The sequence below is a fragment of the Somniosus microcephalus genome, chromosome 7 (genome assembly GCF_052327205.1).
Source record: "Somniosus microcephalus isolate GS21.2 chromosome 7, FLI_Smic_1.0, whole genome shotgun sequence".
NCBI classification, from domain to species: Eukaryota; Metazoa; Chordata; class Chondrichthyes; order Squaliformes; family Somniosidae; genus Somniosus; species Somniosus microcephalus.
Genome location: NC_140993.1, coordinates 248,749,756 through 248,771,442, shown reverse-complemented (window position 1 = coordinate 248,771,442; position 21,687 = coordinate 248,749,756). Strand labels below are relative to the sequence as shown.

The window sequence follows — 21,687 nt, the reverse complement described above, 5'->3', positions numbered from 1 at the left end:
TCAGATCTATTTCCTTAAATTGGCCGGCAAACACGCTGAGCAGGCTTGACAAGCCCAATCAGGGAAAATCATTCTACAGTGCGGTCTGGAGCCAGCAGCGAGGTCGGGACCCGCCACCAACCCCGGCCGCACTGGACCCGTCGAGGTTGGGGAAATCGCGGCCAAAGGGGGTGAATTTCTTCACTTTACTTTAGCAGTAATACAAAACAATCGATGGCGAATCGGTTGCCTGTTTTGCACCCTGCCCGATTTTCTTATCCATTGAATTCTCTACAGCAGATTCTAGAGGAAAAAATGTTATTCTCAGTGTTGGGAAAATAACCCTAGCATCAGCATGGATTACTGCTGGTTCAAGTATAGCACTGTCAGATGTACCTTCTCTCTGCTCTGCCCCAACAATGTACATTGTGCCCAACCTCATAAGAACATCTCCAACTGAACTGATATTGTAGGAATGTCTAGTTCCTATCAAAAGACTGAGGTCGACTCAGGCGATCAAACAAACGATGTTTAATGTAAAACTAACTGAGTTTAACAAACAAATGCACGAGAACTACGAATACAGGTCTAGTCAGTTCGGAGGCACCACGAGGACTGCTTGGGCGGTCCCGTGGCTGGCGTCATGACGTCATCACGTTTTTCCCGCCGGTGGGGGATCACGTGATGAACGGCGTGACGTCATCGCGTTTGCCCGCGCTCTTAAAGGGACCGCGCTCTGTACATGCAAACAGTATATACAAAGATACAGACTCAGGCTGTAGTTAACAAATTGTTAAAGGGAATTATATACAGTTGATCGGAGTCCCTTAGTGGCTCCACCACATACGCCCCCCCAGAATTGTCTTTAACCGAAAAAGTGAAACGGCGAGGAGGCCTGACAAGCCTGTCAGAGCGACTTCTGTACACTTGAAGTGGAAGCTGCTGGACGGCGGGCGGTTGCGCTTGATCTGGCACGGCGACTGTGGGCGGTCGACCACATTTTGGCGGCTGTGCGGTCTCGACTGGGCGGTCAAGGTCCAAGTGTGCCGGCTTCAACTGGTCAACCGAAATGTGGCCCGGTTTACCTCCGATATCCACCGAGAAAGTTTTGTCTCCCGGCTCTAGCACGCGGAAAGGACCAGTGTAAGGGGCCTTGAGCGGATCCCGATGAGCGTCGTGGCGGATGAACACATATTCGGCGTTCTTCAGCTCTGCTGGGACGTGGGAGCTCTGAAAGCCGTGATGCGACGTTGGTACTGGTGCAAAATACCTGGCTGCCTCCTAGTGGCTGATCGAGTTGATTGGATGCGGACCATGGCTCTGTTGGAGTCGGAAGGAAATCCCCTGGTACGCGTAGCGGCTGGCCATAGACGAGCTCTGCCGAGGACGAGCGAAGATCCTCCTTGGGTGCCGTGCGAAGACCCAACAGGACCCATGGTAGCCTGTCAACCCATCCAGCGCCTTGGAGGCTGGCCCTCAGTGCGGCTTTGAGCGACCTGTGAAATCGTTCGCACAGGCCGTTCGCCTGTGGATGGTAGGCTGTGGTGCGATGTAGCTTGATGCCGAGCCCCTGAGCCACTGCGTTCCAGAGTTCAGAGGAAAACTGCGGTCCACGATCAGAAGAGATGTCCGCCGGTAACCCGAAACGGGCGACCCAAGAGGAGATGAATGCCCTGGCCACGTCTGCCAAAGTGGTGGATGACAAGGGAACTGCCTCTGGCCATCTAGTGGTGCGGTCTACCATCGTAAGGATATGTGTAAACCCATGAGAAGGTGGAAGTGGCCCCACCAGGTCCACATTCATGTGATCGAACTGTCGCTCCGGAACAGCGAAGGTGGCCAATGGAGCTTTGACGTGACGCTACACCTTGGCCTTTTGACAGACCACGCAGGTGTTGGCCCAGTCGCGGACATCCATATGCATGCCCCGCCAAACGAACTTGGACGACATCAGCCTTTGCGAGGCCTTCATGCCAGGGTGTGACAACCAGTGTATGGCGTCAAAAACTTTGCGGCGCCAGGCGACCGGCACGATAGGGCGAGGATCTCCTACGGAGACGTCACAAAGTAGCGTGGTGCCTACGGCATGGAATTTGACGTCGGCCGCTTGGAGGCTAGAGGAACTGGTTCGGTAAGCTTGCAACTCTGGATCCGAGGCTTGATCCGCAGCCATGAGGGCATAGTCGATGCCGAGCTGGACTGCCTGAACGGTCGCACGGGAGAGGCAATCTGCCACCAGGTTGTCTTTACCGGCCACGTGCTGAATATCAGTAGTGAATTCGGAGATAAACGTTAGCTGACGTTGTTGTCAGGCTGACCACGGTTCGGCGGTCTTGGCCATAGCGAACGTTAGTGGCTTATGGTCCACAAAAGCAGTGAAGGGATGTCCTTCCAGCAAGAACCGGAAATGGCGGATGGCCAGAAAAAGAGCCAGCAACTCCCGGTCGAAGGTACTGTACTTCCGCTTGTTTCGCCGTAGTTGACGGCTGCCGAACGCCAGCGGTTGCCACGTTCCATTTACTCACTGTTCCTGCACTGCACCGATGGCGTAGTCTGACGTGTCGGTGGTGAGGGCGATGGTGGCACCTGGCAGCGGGTGCGCCAGCATGGTCGCGTTGGCTAGGGCACTTTTTGTGTCAACGAACGCCCGGTCCATGTCGACCGTCCAGCTTACCAGATCGTTGCCAGACTTGCCCTTGAGGGCCTCATACAGGGGCTGCATGAGCAGAGCTGCCTTAGGCACAAAACGGTGGTCCCGAGGAACTCCTGCAGGGCCTTGGTGGTCTGCGGGCGCGGAAAGGATGTCACTGCCTCTACCTTCGCTTGCAAAGGCACCGCTCCCTCCGATGTAATGCGATGTCCCAGGAAATCAATGTGGGGCAGACCAAACTGACACTTGGCCGGGTTGAGAATCAGGCCGTGTTGGCTGAGGCGTCGAAAGAGTGTGCGTAGGTGCGCGATGTGTTCCTCCTTATTCCGACTGGCCACGAGGATGTCATCCAAGGAGACGAAAAGGAACTTGAGGTCCCGCAGCACGGAGTCCATGAGGCGCTGGAAGGCCTGGGCGGCGTTCTTCAACCCAAAAAGCATCCTCAAAAATTCAAAAAGGCCGAATGGGGTGGTGACTGCGGTCTTCTGCACGTCCTGCCGGTGTACCGGGACCTGGTGGTAGCCTCGGACCAGATCCACCTTAGAAAACATGGTGTTCCCAGCCAAATGGGCAAAGAAATCCTGCATGTGGGGGATTGGGTATCGATCAGGAGTGGTAGCGTCAGTAAGTTGCCGATAGTCGCCGCATGGCCGCCATCCGCCGCCAGGTTTCGGTACTATGTGGAGAGGCGAAGACCAGGGACTATTCGACCGGCGAATAATCCCCAGGCGTTCCATCGTAGCGAACTCCGCCTTCGTGACCGCCAGCTTGCCGTGTTCGAGGCGCCGGGCCCGCGCGTGGACCGGGGGGCCGGTGGTGGTAATGTGGTGTTCCACACCATGTTTCGCGGCCGTAGAGGAGAACGTAGGTCTGGTCAGGTCTGGAAATTCACTTAGCAGGCGAGCGAACTCATCCGGAGTTGGGAAAGCGCAGGAGACGGTGCGCGACGTGGTGTTACAACGGTGGCAAGGAATAGAGTGAAACGTGGCCGCGTTGATCAGCCGCCGGTTCCGCACATCGACCAGGAGGCCGTTGGCGCACAGGAAATCCGCACCGAGAATGGCTTGTGAAACCTTGGCCGTAACAAATTCCCAAACAAATTGCTGGCCGCCGAAGCACACCTGGACCCGCCGTTTGCCGAAAGTCCGGATAGCTCCGCCATTAGCTGCTTCGAGGGAGAGGCCGTGCCTCCCAGCTTGTACATCAATTGCGGACGCGGGTAGAATGCTGCACTGTACGCCGGTGTCGCATAGGAATTGCCGACCAGAGATGGAATCGGTGATGAACAGTAGCTTGCCAGCATTTCAGATTGCCATCGCAGCCGCGGGGCACCCGTCAGACCCGTTCTTCTTTTGCCAGGGTTGCAGTTGGTTTTTTTTGGGAGAGAAGCTGCAGGGAGGGCGGCAACATTTGCCTTTCGCGCCAAATCGCGCATGGTAGAAGCACAGCCCCGAAGATTGAGGAGCTGGGACAGAGTCTGTGGGGGATGGGTGCTTCGTGGCAGCGCAGTATTGCTGCGTCACCGCGAAAATCTTGTCTGCTTTGGCAGCAAGCACTGTGCAGTCTGTGACTTCGGACCTGGCCAGGGCAGTTTGTACTTGCCCCAGTAACTGACTGAGGAAGAGCTCCCGAAAGAGGAAGCATTCCGGTTCGGAGCCAAGGAGCGTGAGCATTTTGCTCATGAGCTCAGGCGGCTTGGAGTCCCCGAGGCCGGGCATAGCGAGCAGTCGGCGGGCGCGCTCCGCCTTCGTGAGCCCAAAGACCTGTAACAACCGCGCCTTGATTGTTTCATACTTGCGGTCGTCCGGGGGGTTCTCAAGCAGGCAGACGATCCGCGAGGCGGTGGAGCTGTTGAGTGTGGAGACCACGTAAAAGTAACGGGTCTGATCCGCAACGATGTTCCGTAGTGCAAACTGGGCTTCGACCTGGATGAACCACGAGGTCGCTTGTTGCTCCCAGAATTGCGGTAGCTTCAATGCAACGGCGTTTGTTTCCATGCTTCGTTCCTTCTGCGAAAACCGTTCGCAAAAGTCTGGGTCACCAATATAGGAATGTCTAGTTCCTATCAAGAGACTGAGGTCGACTCAGGCGATCAAACAAACGATGTTTAATGTAAAACTAACTGAGTTTAACAAACAAATGCACGAGAACTACGAATACAGGTCTAGTCAGTTAGGAGGCTCCACGAGGACTGCTTGGGCGGTCCCGTGGCTGGTGTCATGACGTCATCACGTTTTTCCCGCCGGTGGGGGATCACGTGATGAATGGCATGACGTCATCGCGTTTGCCCGCGCTCTTAAAGGGACAGCGCTCTGTACATGCAAACAGTATATACAAAGATACAGACTCAGGCTGTAGTTAACAAATTGTTAAAGGGAATTGTATACAGTTGATCGGAGTCCCTTAGTGGCTCCGCCACAATATGATTTTTTTCATTTTCCACACCAGCTGCCCTTTTAGCTTCTCAGTAAGATTGCCAATTTAGTACCACATTGTAACAATATTGTGCTGTGGACCTGTGCTCACTACGACCTGGGTTGGGACTAAGAATATAAGAACTGTTCTGAATATAAGCAAAGGCCAATAGGTCCAACAAAGCCTATCTCCTTTTCACCGATCTCAAACCCACTTATTTGCCTTCTCACCATATCCCTGAATCTCGTCTCTCTCCAAGAAAACATTCAGTTGCCCAAGTATATAACTTTTTAAAATTAATTCTCGGGATGTGGGTATTGTAGGCAAGGCGGACATTATTTGTCCATCCCTTATTACTTTGAGAAGCTGCTGGTGGGCCTTCTTTTGTGAACCGCAGTGTGTAGTGATTTGATACACCTAAAGGTCTTGCTAGGCCATGTCATAGGGCAGTTAAGAGTCAACCAGATTGGTGTGGGATTGCAGTCACGGACAGGCCAGACTGGATAAGGATGGCAAGTTTCATTCCCTAAAAGGGCATTGGTGAATCAGTTGGGCTTTTACAACAATCCGACAGCTTCACGGTCACTCTTACTAATGCCAGCTTTTAATTTCTAGATTTAAAAAAAAACTGAATTCAGATTCTCAGACTGCCTTATTTCATGCGAGATGTCTGCAGCCCTCAAATAAAATAACCCATCACTCCCTCAGCCCATCAGTTTGGACTTGATATAAAATCATTTCCCAAAGGACAATCTTGCTAACACACTTGCATCCAATTGCCCCTTACTCTAATTTATGGTGCAGATGTTTCAAGAATTTGATGCACTCGCTTTGACCAAATAAGACGGCATCAAAGGATTCACAATACCTTTATTTGAACGGTGACTTTTTTGAGATCATCTTCTTGATCTATCGTCAGATCATCGTCAAAGAATACCTCTAAAGGTGCACATGACTCATGAATAAATTCTTGAAACGTATTCTTTCTTTTCTGACTGAGATGGTCTTCAACGTAAAGTATAATGCTAGCCTGTTGCATGGCTGCATTTGCATTTGCATTGTCGTAAACTCTGAAATAAGAACCATCAACGATCAACACAAGCCACGTCAAGAAAATCAACGACCAATAGAAGACTGCAAGAAAGCATCGGCCAAAAGTCCTCACTCTTTCCAAAGAGCAGGTACAATCTAACATATCACAGACTCTAATCCTTCCCCCCACCCCCCAATCAATCTCCCAAGGGAAAATTATGCGTAACTACTCCCTAAACCCTAAAGGTAATCAAACACAGTATCTAAAATATCTATTCACCCCTCTACTTGTCAATCCTGTCCTCCTACAACAACTTGCATTTATATAGCACCTTTAACGTGTCCCAAGGTACTTCACAGGAGCGTTACCAAACACAGACAACCCCACCTCCCAAGAACACACCCATCATCATATCCCATAGAGTATTTAACCATCTTAACTTATACTTACCCCGTAACCTTCAAACCCATTTATAAATATTTCTCCAGATCTTTTTTGAAAGAGCCAATTGACACAGAAGGAATTGCTTTTACTGGGAGCATGTTCCACAAATACATTGTGCAGTGCTTGGAAAATATTCTTCTTGGCTCGAATTTTGCTTATTAATTTTGAAACTGCTCCCTACAGTTCTGAACTCATGGTCGGCGATGAGCCGTGCAGTCCACAGGTCAGAAAATTGAACCCCCAGCCTCATGAGCTCGATTTATACGTGCCTAATTTTCCAAGGCGCGATGTTGGGGCAAGCAATGAGGCAATGCTGGGTGCTGGGTCAGATATGTCCCTGCAACAGCTGGAGTGGTTCGATAATGCAGTCGTGCCCAATGCTTATCCGCTTTCTGGTACTTTCTCAATCCTTTGAGAAGCCTTGCAAAAGTGGGAGGATGTACCTTGAGAGGAAGGCGCTTCTCCTGCCATGCCCTGATGATGGGCACCTCAGAAATATGAGTAGGGCATCTCCAATGTGGATAACCCTCATCAACATGGTACTCTCCAAACAACCTACCAGGCTGTCAAATCTGGCAGCGAATGACTCCAGTAGCTGGATGCCCAAGGTCTCAATGGCACCAGTCATAGCATGTTAGAAAATGCGATTTGGCACTTGCTCCCTCCTTGCTTTGGGGCTCCTCTGCCCATCGCCATGGAAATGTCACTCAATTGATGACACTCTGCAGTTCCTTCTTCTTAGGCAGTCCCTCGGAACTGAGGATGACTTGCTTCCACATTAAAAATGAGTTCGCAGGTGACTGATGAGTCCAGTGCGGGACCTACAGTCTCTGTCACAGGTGGGGCAGACGGTGGTTGAAGGGGCGGGTGGGTGGGGTGCTTGGGCTGACGTGTGCTCCTTGCGCTGCCTGCGCTTGGCTTCCGCTTGCTCCTGGCGAAGAGACTCGAGGTGTTCGGCGCCTTCCCGGATGCTTCTCCTCCACTTTGTGCGGTCTTGGGCCAGGGATTCCCAGGTGTCGGTGGGGATGTTACATTTTTTCCAAGGAGGCTTAAAACAAGCGCTCTACTCGGAACTCCGACACGGCAAGAGAGCCCCAGGTGGGCAGAGGAAACACTTCAAGGACACCCTCAAAGCCTCCTTGAAAAAGTCTGCAGTTCCACAAGTCCCTCCAGCAGGTCTACAATGATGTTGGAGGCTCGCTGTTGCATATTGTCCACCAGCTGTTGCATCTACTCATGGCAGAGTCAAAGAATGTGGCAAAGAATGAAGACAGGTCCATTAAGATGCCAACCTTTTGTCTATACCTGTGACATATGGCATAGGTTCGCACCCTGCCACCTCCACTTGCGAGTTGATTCACCCATTGCACCTTTCTCAACCTCACTCCCTGAACTATCTAGGATATTAATAGCTATACTGATGGCAGTGTGATGTGCTATTCCACTATGAGGGCACTACAGTCTAGCTTGATCCTGTCCACACTGGTTAGCCTATGAACGTCCAACTAAAGTCCATTGACGTGATCAGGATCAGGAAACCTGGATAATTTTCCCTCCTCTACCCCACAGATTCTGAGACCTGTCATGCCACCACCCTTGATCTATATCTCTAACAGCAGCAAAACCACACGCATTTACCCACTGACTCACCAAAGGAAGTCACATTATTTGTTACGTCTTAAATATTTTTCATGAAGTCTTACCTTTGGAAGGTGTCTGAAAGCAGTGCTATGAGAAGATTGATACAAAGAATGCTCGAGACCCCAAGAAATGTTCCACAGAGAAAGTACGCCATTACTGGGTCCCTTGCGTACATAGCATCAAACCCATAATCATCAACCAGCGTAATACGAAAGACAGTAAACAGCATCTGGGGCACAGTGGTCATATTTGGTACTAGGCCTAGAAGCAAGGAAATGATGGAAGATAATAAATCATTGGGAAAAGATATACAAAGCGGAAAACACCGTGAGCAGTTAGTTGTGTCTTCTGTGATTGTTCATTTTCACAATTATAAAAGGGCTGAAGTTCCGAAGGGCCCATTCCACTGCCACAAGTGTGGTGGAGTGGAACCCACAGCCGTCCAAAGTAGAGACCACCGCCTGTGTCTTGAATTCTGGGGGTGTGATCATTAGCATGGTTGGGGCAGGCACATTGTACCTGTAAGGGTGCATCAGTGGGGCGCCGACTCAGACTGAGGCCCAAAATGTTGGACCAGCTCCAACAAAGCAGCCGAGGCCCAGGAAGGATCTTATAGGAACAGAGCAGCCCCCCAACTCCGTAGCTCCTAAAGGAACTATCGGGCCATCCCTGCAAGGTAATCCATTCCCTCCAGGATTGCTACCTGCTCCCTCCGGCAGGTTGGAGTCTCTACTAGACACACAATGGAACCTACACCTGTTCTCAGCAGGCATCAGTTCCAATGGGCTAATGAGATGGCGCACTGGAGAAACCCTGGAACTCCCCGAGCTATGTCCCTTTGATGCATTTGGGGGCCAGAAGTAGATCTAACCATAGCTCCCCCCAACCGCCTCCTGCAATCTACAAAACCCCCACAATGCGATCCTGCAGTTTCTGGTTGTCCATGGGGAACGTGATGAAAGGGTTTGCTTTGGGAAACATGGCATCAGTCACGTGCTTAATGCGAGCATGAACTGCAGACTAACTGATGTTACTGATAGCCCCCCGTTGCAGCCTGGAAGAAGCCAGAGACAACGAGGTTCAGGGCTGCAGTGACTTTAAACTGCAGCAGGCAATGCTGCCCTCGCGGTGACTGCTGGTTATAGGTCTTGTTGCAGGAAGTGACACAGCACAGCCTCTCTAGAAAAGTGCGGCCTACTTCTGCACTGCTCAGGTAAGTGTGGGTAGGCTGTTTTGGGTCTATTCGTTCTGTTGGGAGGGTAGGAATTGTTGAGTCCAAGTGTCCCAGATATGCTTATTCTAAATCACTGGACACAGACAACAAGAATAACTTAAACAGGTCTTTACTAATCGAAGGTCAGGGCTGAACTGCTTAGCAAATTACTACACAGAGTTTGTATACCGGTGTGGTCACCATCGGTACTACAATATACAGTAGCCAAGAGAAAGTAGTCCATCTCTTAAGGTAGTCTCTTAAGGTGGTACAGGTTACATACACCACAATTCCTCCCTTTTTAGCTTAACAGTGTACATCCCAATTTAAACATAACATGGATAACATATATACAACTTCATGCAAAACTGTTCAAAGATTCAGTCTCTGAGGAGGCCTCCTGATCCGAGTTGGATAACGCCTTTCAGGGGTCTCTGATTCTCGTTGCTGGGGTGACTCATCTAGTTGATCTCTTATGGATTGGACATCATCAGGTACATTGGCGTCTGAGGTAGATGCTTCAGGTTCACTAACTTCTTCCACTGGTGTCTCTGTCGTAGTCATGGGTTCGACCCTTGTTCTCGATTCTACAAGTTGGTCAGCATGACGTCGTATTACGTTTTCACCAATATCCACCGTGTACATCAGGGGTCCTTGTCTGGCACGAATTGTTCCAGATTGCCATTTCTCATTCTTATAGTCCCGGGCTAACACTGGTTGTCCTATTTCGAAACTCCGAGTGGTCTTGTTATTTATATGCTGGAACTGTTTGTTTTCGACTTCCCTCCGCACATTTGGTTTTAACAAGTCCAACCTGGACCGCAACCTCCTGTTATAGAACATCATGGCAGGGCTTTGATTTGTCACTGCATGAGTGGCGTTTCGATATGCCATTAGGAAATTGTCCACCTTGTGTTGTAGTGGAATCTGGTCTTCGCTCATGGCCTTTATCGCCTTTTTGAACGTTTGTACAAATCTCTCGGCCAACCCATTTGTAGCCGGATGATATGGGGCAGAGGTATAATGTTTCACCCCATTCTTCTTCATGAATTTCTGGAATTCTTCTGACACGAACTGCGGTCCGTTGTCTGAACATCTTTGTTCTGGCAATCCATTTCTTGCGAATATCGTTCTTAGAACTGCGATCGTCTTTTCCGAGGTAGTGGTCGCCATCTTAATCACTTCTGGCCATTTAGAATGTGCGTCTACCGCAATTAAAAACATGGAGTCCATGAATGGACCTGCGAAGTCAATATGTACACGTTGCCAAGGGGTTGAAGGCCATTCCCATGGATGCAGCGGTGCAATTGGAGGTGCATTTTGAATTTTTTGGCACCCTGAGCAGCTTTTAGTCAGATCCTCTATTTGTTGGTCGATACCTGGCCACCACACATAAGCCCTAGCAAGGCTTTTCATCTTGACTCCCCCCAGATGACCTTCATGCAGTTCCTTTAGAACTCTCTCCCTTAATTTAGGAGGAATAATCACCCTTGTTCCATACATCAATGTTCCTTGACAGACGGACAGCTGTTCTCGTCTGGCTGAGAATGCCGGTAACAGTGGTTCACCATGAGCTGGCCATCCCTTCACTGTCAATTCGTAGACCCGAGACAGTGTCGGGTCGTTCCTGGTTTCTCTCTCAATACTTGCATTGGTGACTGGTAAACATTCGATGATGGTCGAGTGAAATAACTCGACAGGGTCAACTGTCGGTGCCTCTTCCGCTGTAGGTAGTGGCAGGCGCGACAGCCCATCAGCATTACCATGTTGTTTTGTACCTTTGAATTCGATCTGATATTGATGTGCCCCTAGGAAAAGGGACCATCTCTGGAGCCTCTGCGCTGTCATCACCGAAACACCCTTCTTAGGGTTAAAAATGGAAACCAATGGCTGGTGGTCTGTCAGCAGCGTAAACTTTTGCCCTTGCAGGTAATGATTAAATTTTTTTACTCCCCACACAAGGCTGAGAGCCTCCCTATCTATCTGAGCATAGTTGCGCTCAGCGGAGGTCAATGATCTGGATGCGAACGCGACTGGTCTTTCCAAGCCATTTGGCAACTTATGTGAGAGCATTGCCCCAATACCATATGGAGAAGCATCACAAGCTAAACGAATAGGCAGCGTTGGGTTAAAGTGAGCCAACATTTCCTTAGAGGTGATCAATGCCTTGCTTTTGTGAAAGGCCCGCTTACAGTCCTCGCTCCACTTCCATGGCACTCCCTTCTGCAAAAGAGCATTCAGCGGGTGTAGCACCGTGGATAAATTTGGCAGAAACTTATGGTAATAGTTAATCAACCCTAGGAACGACCTCAACTGGGATACATTTTCCGGAGCGGGAGCCTTCACAACAGCTTCGATCTTGTCAGGTGACTTGTGAAGCCCCTCCTGGTCAATGACGTGACCACAGTACGAGATTTGCTTCTGAAAGAACTCACATTTCTGGCGATTAACTCGAAGTCCATATTCTTTCAATCTGGTGAGCACCTGTTCCAAATGTGTAAGGTGTTCCTCATCATCATCTCCTGTAATCAGAATGTCATCCAGGTAGCATTGTGTGCCTGGAATTCCCTGTAATACCTGCTCCATGGCCCTTTGCCAAATCGCTGGAGCCGATGCCACTCCAAAAACCAGTCTATTATACCGATATAAGCCCTTATGCGTGTTGATTGTGAGATACTGGCGTGACGCTTCATCAACTTCCATCTGTAAGTACGCCTGCGCCAGGTCTACCTTGGTGAAGTGTTTCCCGCCAGACAACGAAGCGAAGATATCCTCAATCCGTGCAAGCGGATATTGCACCGTGTGAAGCACCGGATTAACAGTGATCTTGAAATCGCCACAGATGCGAACCTTCCCCGGTTCCCCCGGCTTGTTACTCGATGAACACTTCATGACGGGAACAATGGGCATAGCCCATTCACTCCAGTCCACCTTTGACAGTACTCCGGAACGTTCTAGTCCCTCCAGCTCAGCTTCCACAGCAGGTCGTATCGCATAAGGTACCGGTCTAGCTTTGAAAAATTTCGGGTTTGCATGTTCTTCAACCTTGATGTTTGCCGTAATTCCTTTCAGTGTTCCCAGTCCCTGCTGGAACACCTCTTTAGCATCGTCCAATATTCTGGACAGTTGTTTAGGTTTGACATCGTCCTTTTTACCGGAATCTACAGTTAGTGCTTTTAAGGAATGCCAGTCCATATTTATTCTCCTGATCCATTCCCGTCCCAGTAGTGGTGGACCTCCCTCAGGTAACACATATAAGTCCATTCCTCGGCTTTCTCTACCCTTGTGGACCACCTTTACCTTTATCTTTCCGATGGGGTATACTCTTTGCCCCGTGTATGTTTTCAATACAATCTCCGTATCCCTTAGGGGAATGTGTGGAAATAACCTTTTGTAATCTTGCTTATTCATGACCGTCAATGCCGATCCAGTGTCCAATTCCATCTTCACTTGGACTCCTGCTATCTGAAGTGTGACCCAGATAGTTTGGTGGTCTGCTGTGTTACCCACATTATGTATTCTTAGACAACCCAGTTCCTTACTGCTGGAGTCTGAATCCGTCTTCTGTTCATCCGAACTGGTCTCTGTCACCTTGTGTACCTTTTTGCACTTTTCCTGCGGTGACTTTTTGTTGCGGGTCTTCTTTCCTGACCGGCATACTTTAGCTATGTGACCTAGCCTGCCACATTTTCTGCATTCCTGATTTTTGAACCAGCAGTGGTTCTGATCGTGCGTTGTCCTTCCGCAACGATAACACTTTACTGCACCCAATGCCATTCGATTGGTGCGGAGTTCCGATGACCTTAGCTGCATTTCCGCGGTGCCTCTTGCTGCGGCCTCGTGCGATGCTGCAATGGTGACAGCTTTATCAAGCGTAAGGTCCTTTTCCTCTAGCAGTCGCTTTTGAGTTCCTTCTTTTAGTAATCCACACACGAATTTATCTCTCAGAGCGTCTGCTAGTCCTGTACCAAACTGACAGTACTTTGATAGCTTGCGCAGTTCAATTAAGAATTCAGCGTTGCTTTCCTCTTTCAGCTGCGTTCTTCTGTAAAATTTAAATCGTTCCGCTATCAGCAGCGGCGTGGGGTTTAAATGTTCTTGCAGGATAGTAACAATATTCGCGAAAGTCTGATCCGCCGGTTTATCTGGTGTTACAAGGTGCCTCAATAACCCGTACGTCTTCGCACCCATTGAGTTTAATAAGGTTATTGCTTTCTTATCATCTGGTACCTCATTTGCTGTACAATAAACTCCAATGCGTTCTACATACGTGGCCCAATCTTCAACGTCGCTATCAAAAGCAGTGATGTTACCGTGTTTAGGCATCCTTGAGAGTTTCTTTAAATATTTTATTTTCCCAAAATGGCGGCTTCCCGCGCTTGTCTTCTTCCCCCGCCTACTAAAATGGCAGCTTCCCGCGCTTGGCGGCTTTTCCCGCGCTTGTCTTCTTCCCCCGCTGACTACAATGGCGGCTTCCTGCGCTGGTCTTCTTCCCCCGCTGGCTACAATGGCGATTACCGCGCTGTTGCCGTTCTCGCCTCCCAGCGGTTCTTAATTTCCCCGACGCTGCTTTTGTTCCCCCGCGGTTCTCGTGGGCATTAACGCTTCCCTTGTTGCTGCGCCTCTCAGCCCCGATTGCAGCCCGGCCCTTTACACCGGCTGCGGTCGAGTTCTCCGCGGTTCTCGTGGCATTAACGCTGCCCTTGTCGCTGCGCCTCTCGGCCCCGATTGCAGCCTGGCCCTTTACACCGGCTGCGGTTGAGTTCTCCGCCCTTTTTCCTCCGGTTTCCCTCCCCTTCTCCACTGACAACGCGGCCGACTTTCTGCCCGTGTCACTAGATCGGCTTACCCACCACCGTACCACCATGGTAGAAGGATGATCACTGCCTGTCGCTGATGGAGGACTTCGTGGTCAGTAATTTCAACCCGGGTTCTCGATGCCTCCCGTGCGATGCGGTGCTCAGCAGGCTGATGAGGGCGGATGCCTCTTCTCGACGCCCGTTCTGAGGACGAAGCTGCCTTGGATGCAAAACTGCCGCAGGGTAAGATCGGACTCGTCGCCACTGTTGAGTCTGAGTGTCCCAGATATGCTTATTCTAAATCACTGGACACAGACAACAAGAATAACTTAAACAGGTCTTTACTAATCGAAGGTCAGGGCTGAACTGCTTAGCAAATTACTACACAGAGTTTATATACCGGTGTGGTCACCACCGGTACTACAATATACAGTAGCCAAAAGAAAGTAGTCCATCTCTTAAGGTAGTCTCTTAAGGTGGTACAGGTTACATACACCACAGGAATCATGGCTCCTTCTATCTGGTCTCCCTGCAGCTCTATTTGCTCCTACTCCTCAAGCTAGAGTGGAATTGCCAGAAGGATCCCCATGCAGAAAAAACTGCATTAAGATTGCAGAAGGTTGTACAGCTATTACAAGCACTTTAAAGTGATCAAAGTAGCCAAAAAAACCTGTAAGCTACGAGCAGAATGTCTCTCAAACGTTAGCAGCATTTTAAATGAGAGCAGGCAAGTATCCCTTTAAATCGTGTCATAATGGCCGGCGCCTGACCTGTGGTGCTCATGGCTTGTGGGCGGGTTGTGGGAGTAGCGCTGGAGTGCGGATTGACATGAAAATGGCTTGGGAGCCCTGACAATGTCACTTGACCCCTTGGCTGAATATTTTAATTAAGTGCAAGCCCATTTCCGGCAAGAGCTCTGGCCACTTAAATCGAGCTCTGCCCATACATCAATATAAGATAGTCACCAAGAAATCAAATAAGGAATTCAGAAGGAACTTCTTTACCCAGTGAGTGGTGAGAATGTTGAACTCGCTACCACAGGGATTGGGTGAAGCGAACAGTATAAATGCATTTAAGGGGAGGCTAGATAAGCATATGAGGGAGAAGGGAATGGAGGGTTATGCTGACAGAGTTAGATGAGGAAAGACGGGTGGAGCATAAACATGGGCTGGTTGGGCTGAATGGCCTGTTTCTGTGCCATATATCCTATGTAATCAGAACATAAGAAAGAGGAGCAGGAGTAGGCCATTTGGCCCTTCGAGCCTACTCCGCCATTCAATAAGATCATGGCTGATCTTCTAGCTCATCTTCACTTTCCTGCACGATCTCCATATCCCTTGATTCTCTTAATATTCAAAAATCTATTGATCTGTCTTGAATATACTCAACGACTGAGCCTCCACAGCCCTCTGGGGCAGAGAATTCCAAAGATTCACCACCCTCTGAGCAGACAAGCAGACCTCCAGCGTTAAGTCTGCGTTTCAACCACCGCCCCCCCCGCCCCCCGCCAACTTTCATCTCGCTGCTGCCCTGTTAACAGGTTTAAATGAGCGGTAGCAAGACAAAAAAATGGCTCCATTGGGACAAAAGGTAACAAGTTCTGATTCTGTTGCATTACTTCCATTAAGGCATCCCCAGTTTAAGTTGGGTTGATGGAAGTTGTCCATTATTACTATATTCTAGTCTTTACATATCCTTCTTATCTTATTTTATAATCTGCAGTCATCATTCTACCCATGGAGTCTGTAGCATATCCAGATTTTTAATCCTATCCTCCACCTGCGTGTTAACTCAAACTGGACCATTTCGCTTTTTGTCTACCCCGGGAATATCAAATGAATCTTCCTTAATTTTTAAATTCTCCTGACATATAAAGCTGCTCCTATCACTGCTGTTCTTTGAGACATCTTTTTATACCCTTACATTTTGAATTACTTCCTCCCTTCTGGGTGAGTCATGATTCTATAATCCTTATAACATAAGTAGTTTACAGTGTTCTGGTGACAGGGTTGAAATTGCCCTTTTAACGAGAAATGGGAGAACGTTTGTTAATGGCCCACTAATGAAACCGTATTCGCAGAACTTACTCGTTTTACGGTCATGCTTTTGCAACCTCATCAGTAGCTTGTTAATTATTGAGAAACAAGGTCATGGCTGATCATCGACCTCAACTCCACTTTCCCGCCCGGTCCCCATATCCCTTGATTCCCCTAGAGTCCAAAAATCTATCGATCTCAGCCTTGAATATACTCTCAGCATGCACAGCCCTCTGGGGCAGAGAATTCCAAAGATTCACAACCCTCTGAGTGAACAAATTCCTCCTCATCTCAGTCTTCAATGGCCTACCCCTTATCCTGAGACTGTGACCCCTAGTTCTGGACACTCCAACCAGGGGAAACAACCTCTCAGCATCTACCCTGTCAATCCCCTTCAGAATCTTGTATGTTTCAATGAGATCATCTCATTCTTCTAAACTCCAGAGAGTATAGGCCCATTCGACACAATCTCTCATCCCAGGAATCAATCTAGTGAACCTTCGTTGCACCGCCTCCAAGGCAAGTATATCCTTCCTTAGATAAGGAGACCAAAACTGTGCACAGTACTCCAGGTGTGGTCTCACCAAGGCCCTGTACAATTGTAGCAAGACTTCCTTACTCTTATACTCCAACCCCCTTGCAATAAAGGCCAACATACTGTACCATTTACCTTCCTTATTGCTTGCTGTACCTGCATGCTAGCTTTCTGTGTTTCTTGCACGAGGACACCCAGATCTCTCTGAATACCAACATTTAAAAGTAACTTACCATTAAAAAATATTCTGTTTTTCTATTCTTCCTACCAAAGTGAATAACCTCACATTTCCCTACATTATACTGTATCTGCCACCTTACTGCCCACTCACTTAGTCTATTTATATCCCTTTGCAGACTCTTTATATTCTCCTCACAGCTTACTGTCCCACCTAGCTTTGTATCATCAGCAAACTTGGATACATTACACTTGGTCCCTTCATCTAGGTCATTAATATAGATTGTAAATAGCAGAGGTCCCAGCACTGATCCTTGTGGCACCCCACTAGTTGCAGCCTGCCAACCTGAAAAAGACCTGTTTATCCCTACTCTCTGTTTTCTGTCCATTAACCAATCCTCTATCCATATTACCCCCAACCCCATGAGCCCTTATCTTGTGTAATAACCTTTTATGTGACACCTTATCGAATGCCTTTTGGAAATCCAAATATGCTACATCCACTGGTTCCCCTTTATCCACCCTGCTAGTTACATCCTCAAAAAACTCTAATAAATTTGTCAAACACAATTTCCCTTTCATAAAACCACGTTGACTCTGCCTAATCATGTTATGATTTTCTAAGTGCCCTGATACCACTTCCTTAACAATGGATTCCAGCATTTTCTTGATGACTGATGTCAGGCTAACTGTTCTGTAGTTCCCCGATTTTCTATCTCCCTCCTTTCTTGAATAGCGGTGTTACATTTGCTACCTTCCAATCCACTGGGAACGTTCTAGAATCTAGGGAATTTTGGAAGATCAAAACCAATGCATCCACTATCTCTGCAGCCACCTCTTTTAGAATCCTAGGATGGAGGCCGTCAGGCCCAGGGGATGTGTCGGCTTTTAGTCCCTTTAGTTTCTCTAGTACTTTTTCTCTACTTATATTAATTACATTACATTCCTCACCCTTGCTTCTTCACCATTTTTGGTATGCTTTTTGTGTCTTCTACTGTGAAGACAGATACAAAATATTTGTTTAATGTTTCTACCATTTCCTTATTCCTCATTATAATTTCTCCTGTCTCAGCCTCTAAGGGACCAACGTTTACTTTTGTTACTCTCTTCCTTTTTACATACTTGTAGAATCTGTTTTTACATTTCTTGCTAATTTTCTCTCATATTCTATTTTTTCCCTTTTTATCAATTTTTTGGCCATCCTTTGCTGGTTTCTGAAACTCTCCCAATCCTCAGGCTTACTACTATTCTTCGCAACATTACAAGCTTCTTCTTTCAGTCTAATGCTATCCTTAACTTGTTTAGTTAGCCACGGATGGATCACTTTCCCCCTTGGAGTTTTGTTTATACTAGCCACTGCTTATCTACTGCCATACGTTTTAATCTATTTTCCAATCTACCTTAGCCAACTTGCCCCTCATACCTATGTAATTGACTTTATTTAAGTTTAAGACTCTAGTTTCAGACTTAGGCAAGGCAAATAAACTTGCAGGGCTACAGGGATAGAGCGGGGGAATGGGACTGACTGGATTGCTCTACAGAGGATCCTTTACTATGAGATTGCTAATTAACCCTGTCTCATTACACAATACAAGATTTAAAATAACCTGTTTCCTGGTTGGTTCCATGATGTATTGTTCTAGGAAACTGTCCCGAATGCATTCCATGAACGCGTCCTTCAGACTACCTTTGCCAATTTGACTTGTCCAGTCTGTATGAAGATTAAAGTCCCCCACGATTATTGCATTACCTTTGTTACAAGCTCCTACTATTTCTTGATTAATATTCTGTCCAACGTTATAGCTACTGTTAGGGGGCCCATATGCTACTCCCAACAGTGTTTTCTGCCCTTTGTTATTCCTTATCTCCACCCATACTGATTCTACTTCCTGATCTTCCGAGCAGAGATCCTTTCTCTCTACTGTCCTTATGTCATCCTTTATTATCAGGGCTACATTCCTCTCCCCCACCACCCCCCCCCCCCCCCAACCTCCTTTTCCATTCTGCCTGCCTTTTCGAAACGTCCAGTACCCTGGAACACTTAGTTCACAATCTTGGTCACCTTGCAACCACGTCTCTGTAATGGCTATTAGATTAAACCCATTTATCTCTATTTGTGCCACTAGTTCACCTATCTTGTTATGAATGCTTCGTGCATTCAGACAAAGAGCCTTTAATTAAAAAATGTTTTACCATTATTCCCTGCTTTGACCTTATTCTCTGCTGCACTGCTACAGTTAAACTCTCTGTCCCTTCCTGTCACACTCTGCTTATTTGTACCCAAATCGCTGCACTGCTCTATTGCCTTGATCTTTCTCTTTAGATTTCTAAATTTCCCCTCACCTGACCCCTCATCCCCTTTTTTTAGTTTAAAGAGGGCCGTATGGCTTACTCCTGCTCTTATTTCTTATGTTCTTATGCTGGTCTTTTGTTAAGAGCCATTTTGTCCCCTCGTCTCAACAAAATGATAAAATGCGATTTCCATTTAATGATCTGCAGGTAAACACAAGACTTACCACCAAATATGATCCAAAACGCACATGCAAAAGGGATGTAAAACTCTCCATAAAGAAAGAGGAACTTTAGGAGGTCAATGATGATCTTCCCAAGCATTACAATAAAAGGTCCCAGGGCCCTAAACCAGAAAATTAACAATGTTATACAAATAAATACGCAAATGTATGACACAGGTTAATAAGGCCATAAAAAAAAGCAAACCAATCACTGGGGTTCATTTCTAGAGGGCTAGAATTGAAAATCAGAGAAGTTATATTAAACTTGTATCGAACCTTGGTTAGACCACACTTGGAGTACTGCGCACAGTTCTGGTCTCCGTATTATAAAAAGGATATAGAGGCACAGGAGAAGGTGCAACAAAAATTCACAAGGATGATACCAGAACTGAGAGGATATACTTATCTGGAAAGGCTGAACAGGCTGGGGCTCTTTTCTCTAGAAAAGAGAAGGCCGAGAGGTGACCTAATAGTCTTTAAGATTATGAAGGGGTTTGATAAGGTAGACATAGAGACAATCTTTCCACTTGTGCGGGAGACCAAAACTGGGGGCCATAAATATAAGATAGCCACCAATAAATCCCATAGGGAATTCAGGAGAAGCCTCTTTACCCAGAGTGGCAAGAATGTGGAACTCGCTACCACAAGGAGTAGTTGAGGCGAATAGGATGAATGCATTTCAGGGGAAGCTAGATAAACACATGAGGGAGAAAGGAACAGAAGGATATGTTGATACAGTTAGATGACGAGGAGTGGGAGGAGGCTTGTGTGGAGCAGAAATGCCAGCATCGACCAGTTTGGGCTGAATGGCCTGTTTTGGTGCTGTAGACTTGATGTAACTCAATGTAAAATAAAACTTTTAAAATAGCAATTATTGATGTAACGCTGCTTCCGTTGTCAAGAACAGTATTTGAGAAAAATCAAATTTACATAAAATGTGTGTGTTAAACCAATGGATATTCTGTGGCATTGCTCGCAATGAGTCACAGGATGTGGTGCTCTATAAGTGGGCCTGCTGTGCCAAAACAGCGATTGTCCCTCCAACACCCAGCGAAGCCCAAGATGTCCCCAGCAAAAGGATTTCTTTCCCTTTTTCTTCCAAAGGCCTCCACTGCTCAACAGGGTGTCTCTCCCCTTCTCCTTCAGTAGAGTCTACTCCCCTCAACAGGTTCTCTCAATCCACTCCTCACAACATGGTATCCCATATATTCCCAACAGGATCTCTCTACTTCTAAACCCCCCACATTGCACAACATTTGTCTCTTTAGCTCTCAGTTACTTGCACTAGAACACAGCTTAAATAAAGTTTGGAGCTTTTTCACCTAGATGTGCTGTTGTAGCTCAGCGTATCAGCCTTCCTCACCCTCTTTATTTCTCTTTTCCTCTTTGCACTCTCTCATTTCTCTCTTTCACTGTTCTTACTCCTCTCCCTCCTAGTTGTCCGCATAATATTTTTACCATCTTATTTTTCTGATGAAGGGTTCACATTATCCTGGTGGTGGGGTTGGGATCGGCATCCATGGAGAATGCGGAGAGATTGGGAGGATGCCCGGCTGCACCTCGCCGTTGGGGAAGTGCGGGAATTCGCGCAGCTCTTATGCAGAACCAGCCGGCAGGTTGGTGGCAAACGATCCCAGAGGGGGCCTCAAATGTTTCGGCAGTGGGACGGAGTTTTCTTCTGTGGGCCCAGAAGAAGTACTCCTGTTTTCTTTTGGCCTTTTTCTGAGCAGCCTCCAGGGTCACTGGTTAGGTTACTTACTGATGTGCCTTCAATAACCACAAAACTAGAAGTTATAGACTTTAACAAGTTGGCTTTTAATCACTAAGATCAGAGCTAACATCTCAACACACCGACTGGCTCACAGGAATGAGTCATACAGATCCTGAGATCTTTAAGTAAGAGAAGTCAGGGGCAGAGCCAAGAGCCAAGACCTGGAACCTTCCAGGTCAGTCAGGAAAGAGGAAGTGAAACTATACACCATGTGGGGGAGGGTAATATACATGAGTGCAAAACGAATACAGGCAAGACAAACAGATTTCATTACGCTTACGATCTGGTACAAGGTGGTGAAGCATGTATGCCCATTTCCAACTGAATTTCACATTCAGGAACTTACAAAAACCTCGAACAGCATATTTAAGGAGCCTAACACCTATTTCAGGCAGGCACCTGGACAACTCTAAGTCACCTGAGCTAATATTGTCAGGGCGAGGCTGGTTCTGGACCCAAGTGCAGACAGACGAGGCGAGAA

At 47.7% G+C, this 21,687-nt stretch overlaps 1 protein-coding gene across 1 annotated transcript in view; it reads right to left on the bottom strand.

Moving 5' to 3' along the window:
* The window catches only part of LOC147115212 (uncharacterized), a 139,617-nt gene that overhangs the window by 20,609 nt on the left and 97,321 nt on the right, over nt 1-21,687 (bottom strand). Inside the window, exons 15-17 of the mRNA XM_085993576.1 lie at nt 19,439-19,557; nt 8,225-8,423; nt 5,913-6,114 (exon numbers count right to left, since the gene is read on the bottom strand). Of these exons, the coding sequence (XP_085849702.1) occupies nt 5,913-6,114; nt 8,225-8,423; nt 19,439-19,557 (520 nt within the window). The remainder of the gene's footprint in view (nt 1-5,912; nt 6,115-8,224; nt 8,424-19,438; nt 19,558-21,687) is intronic.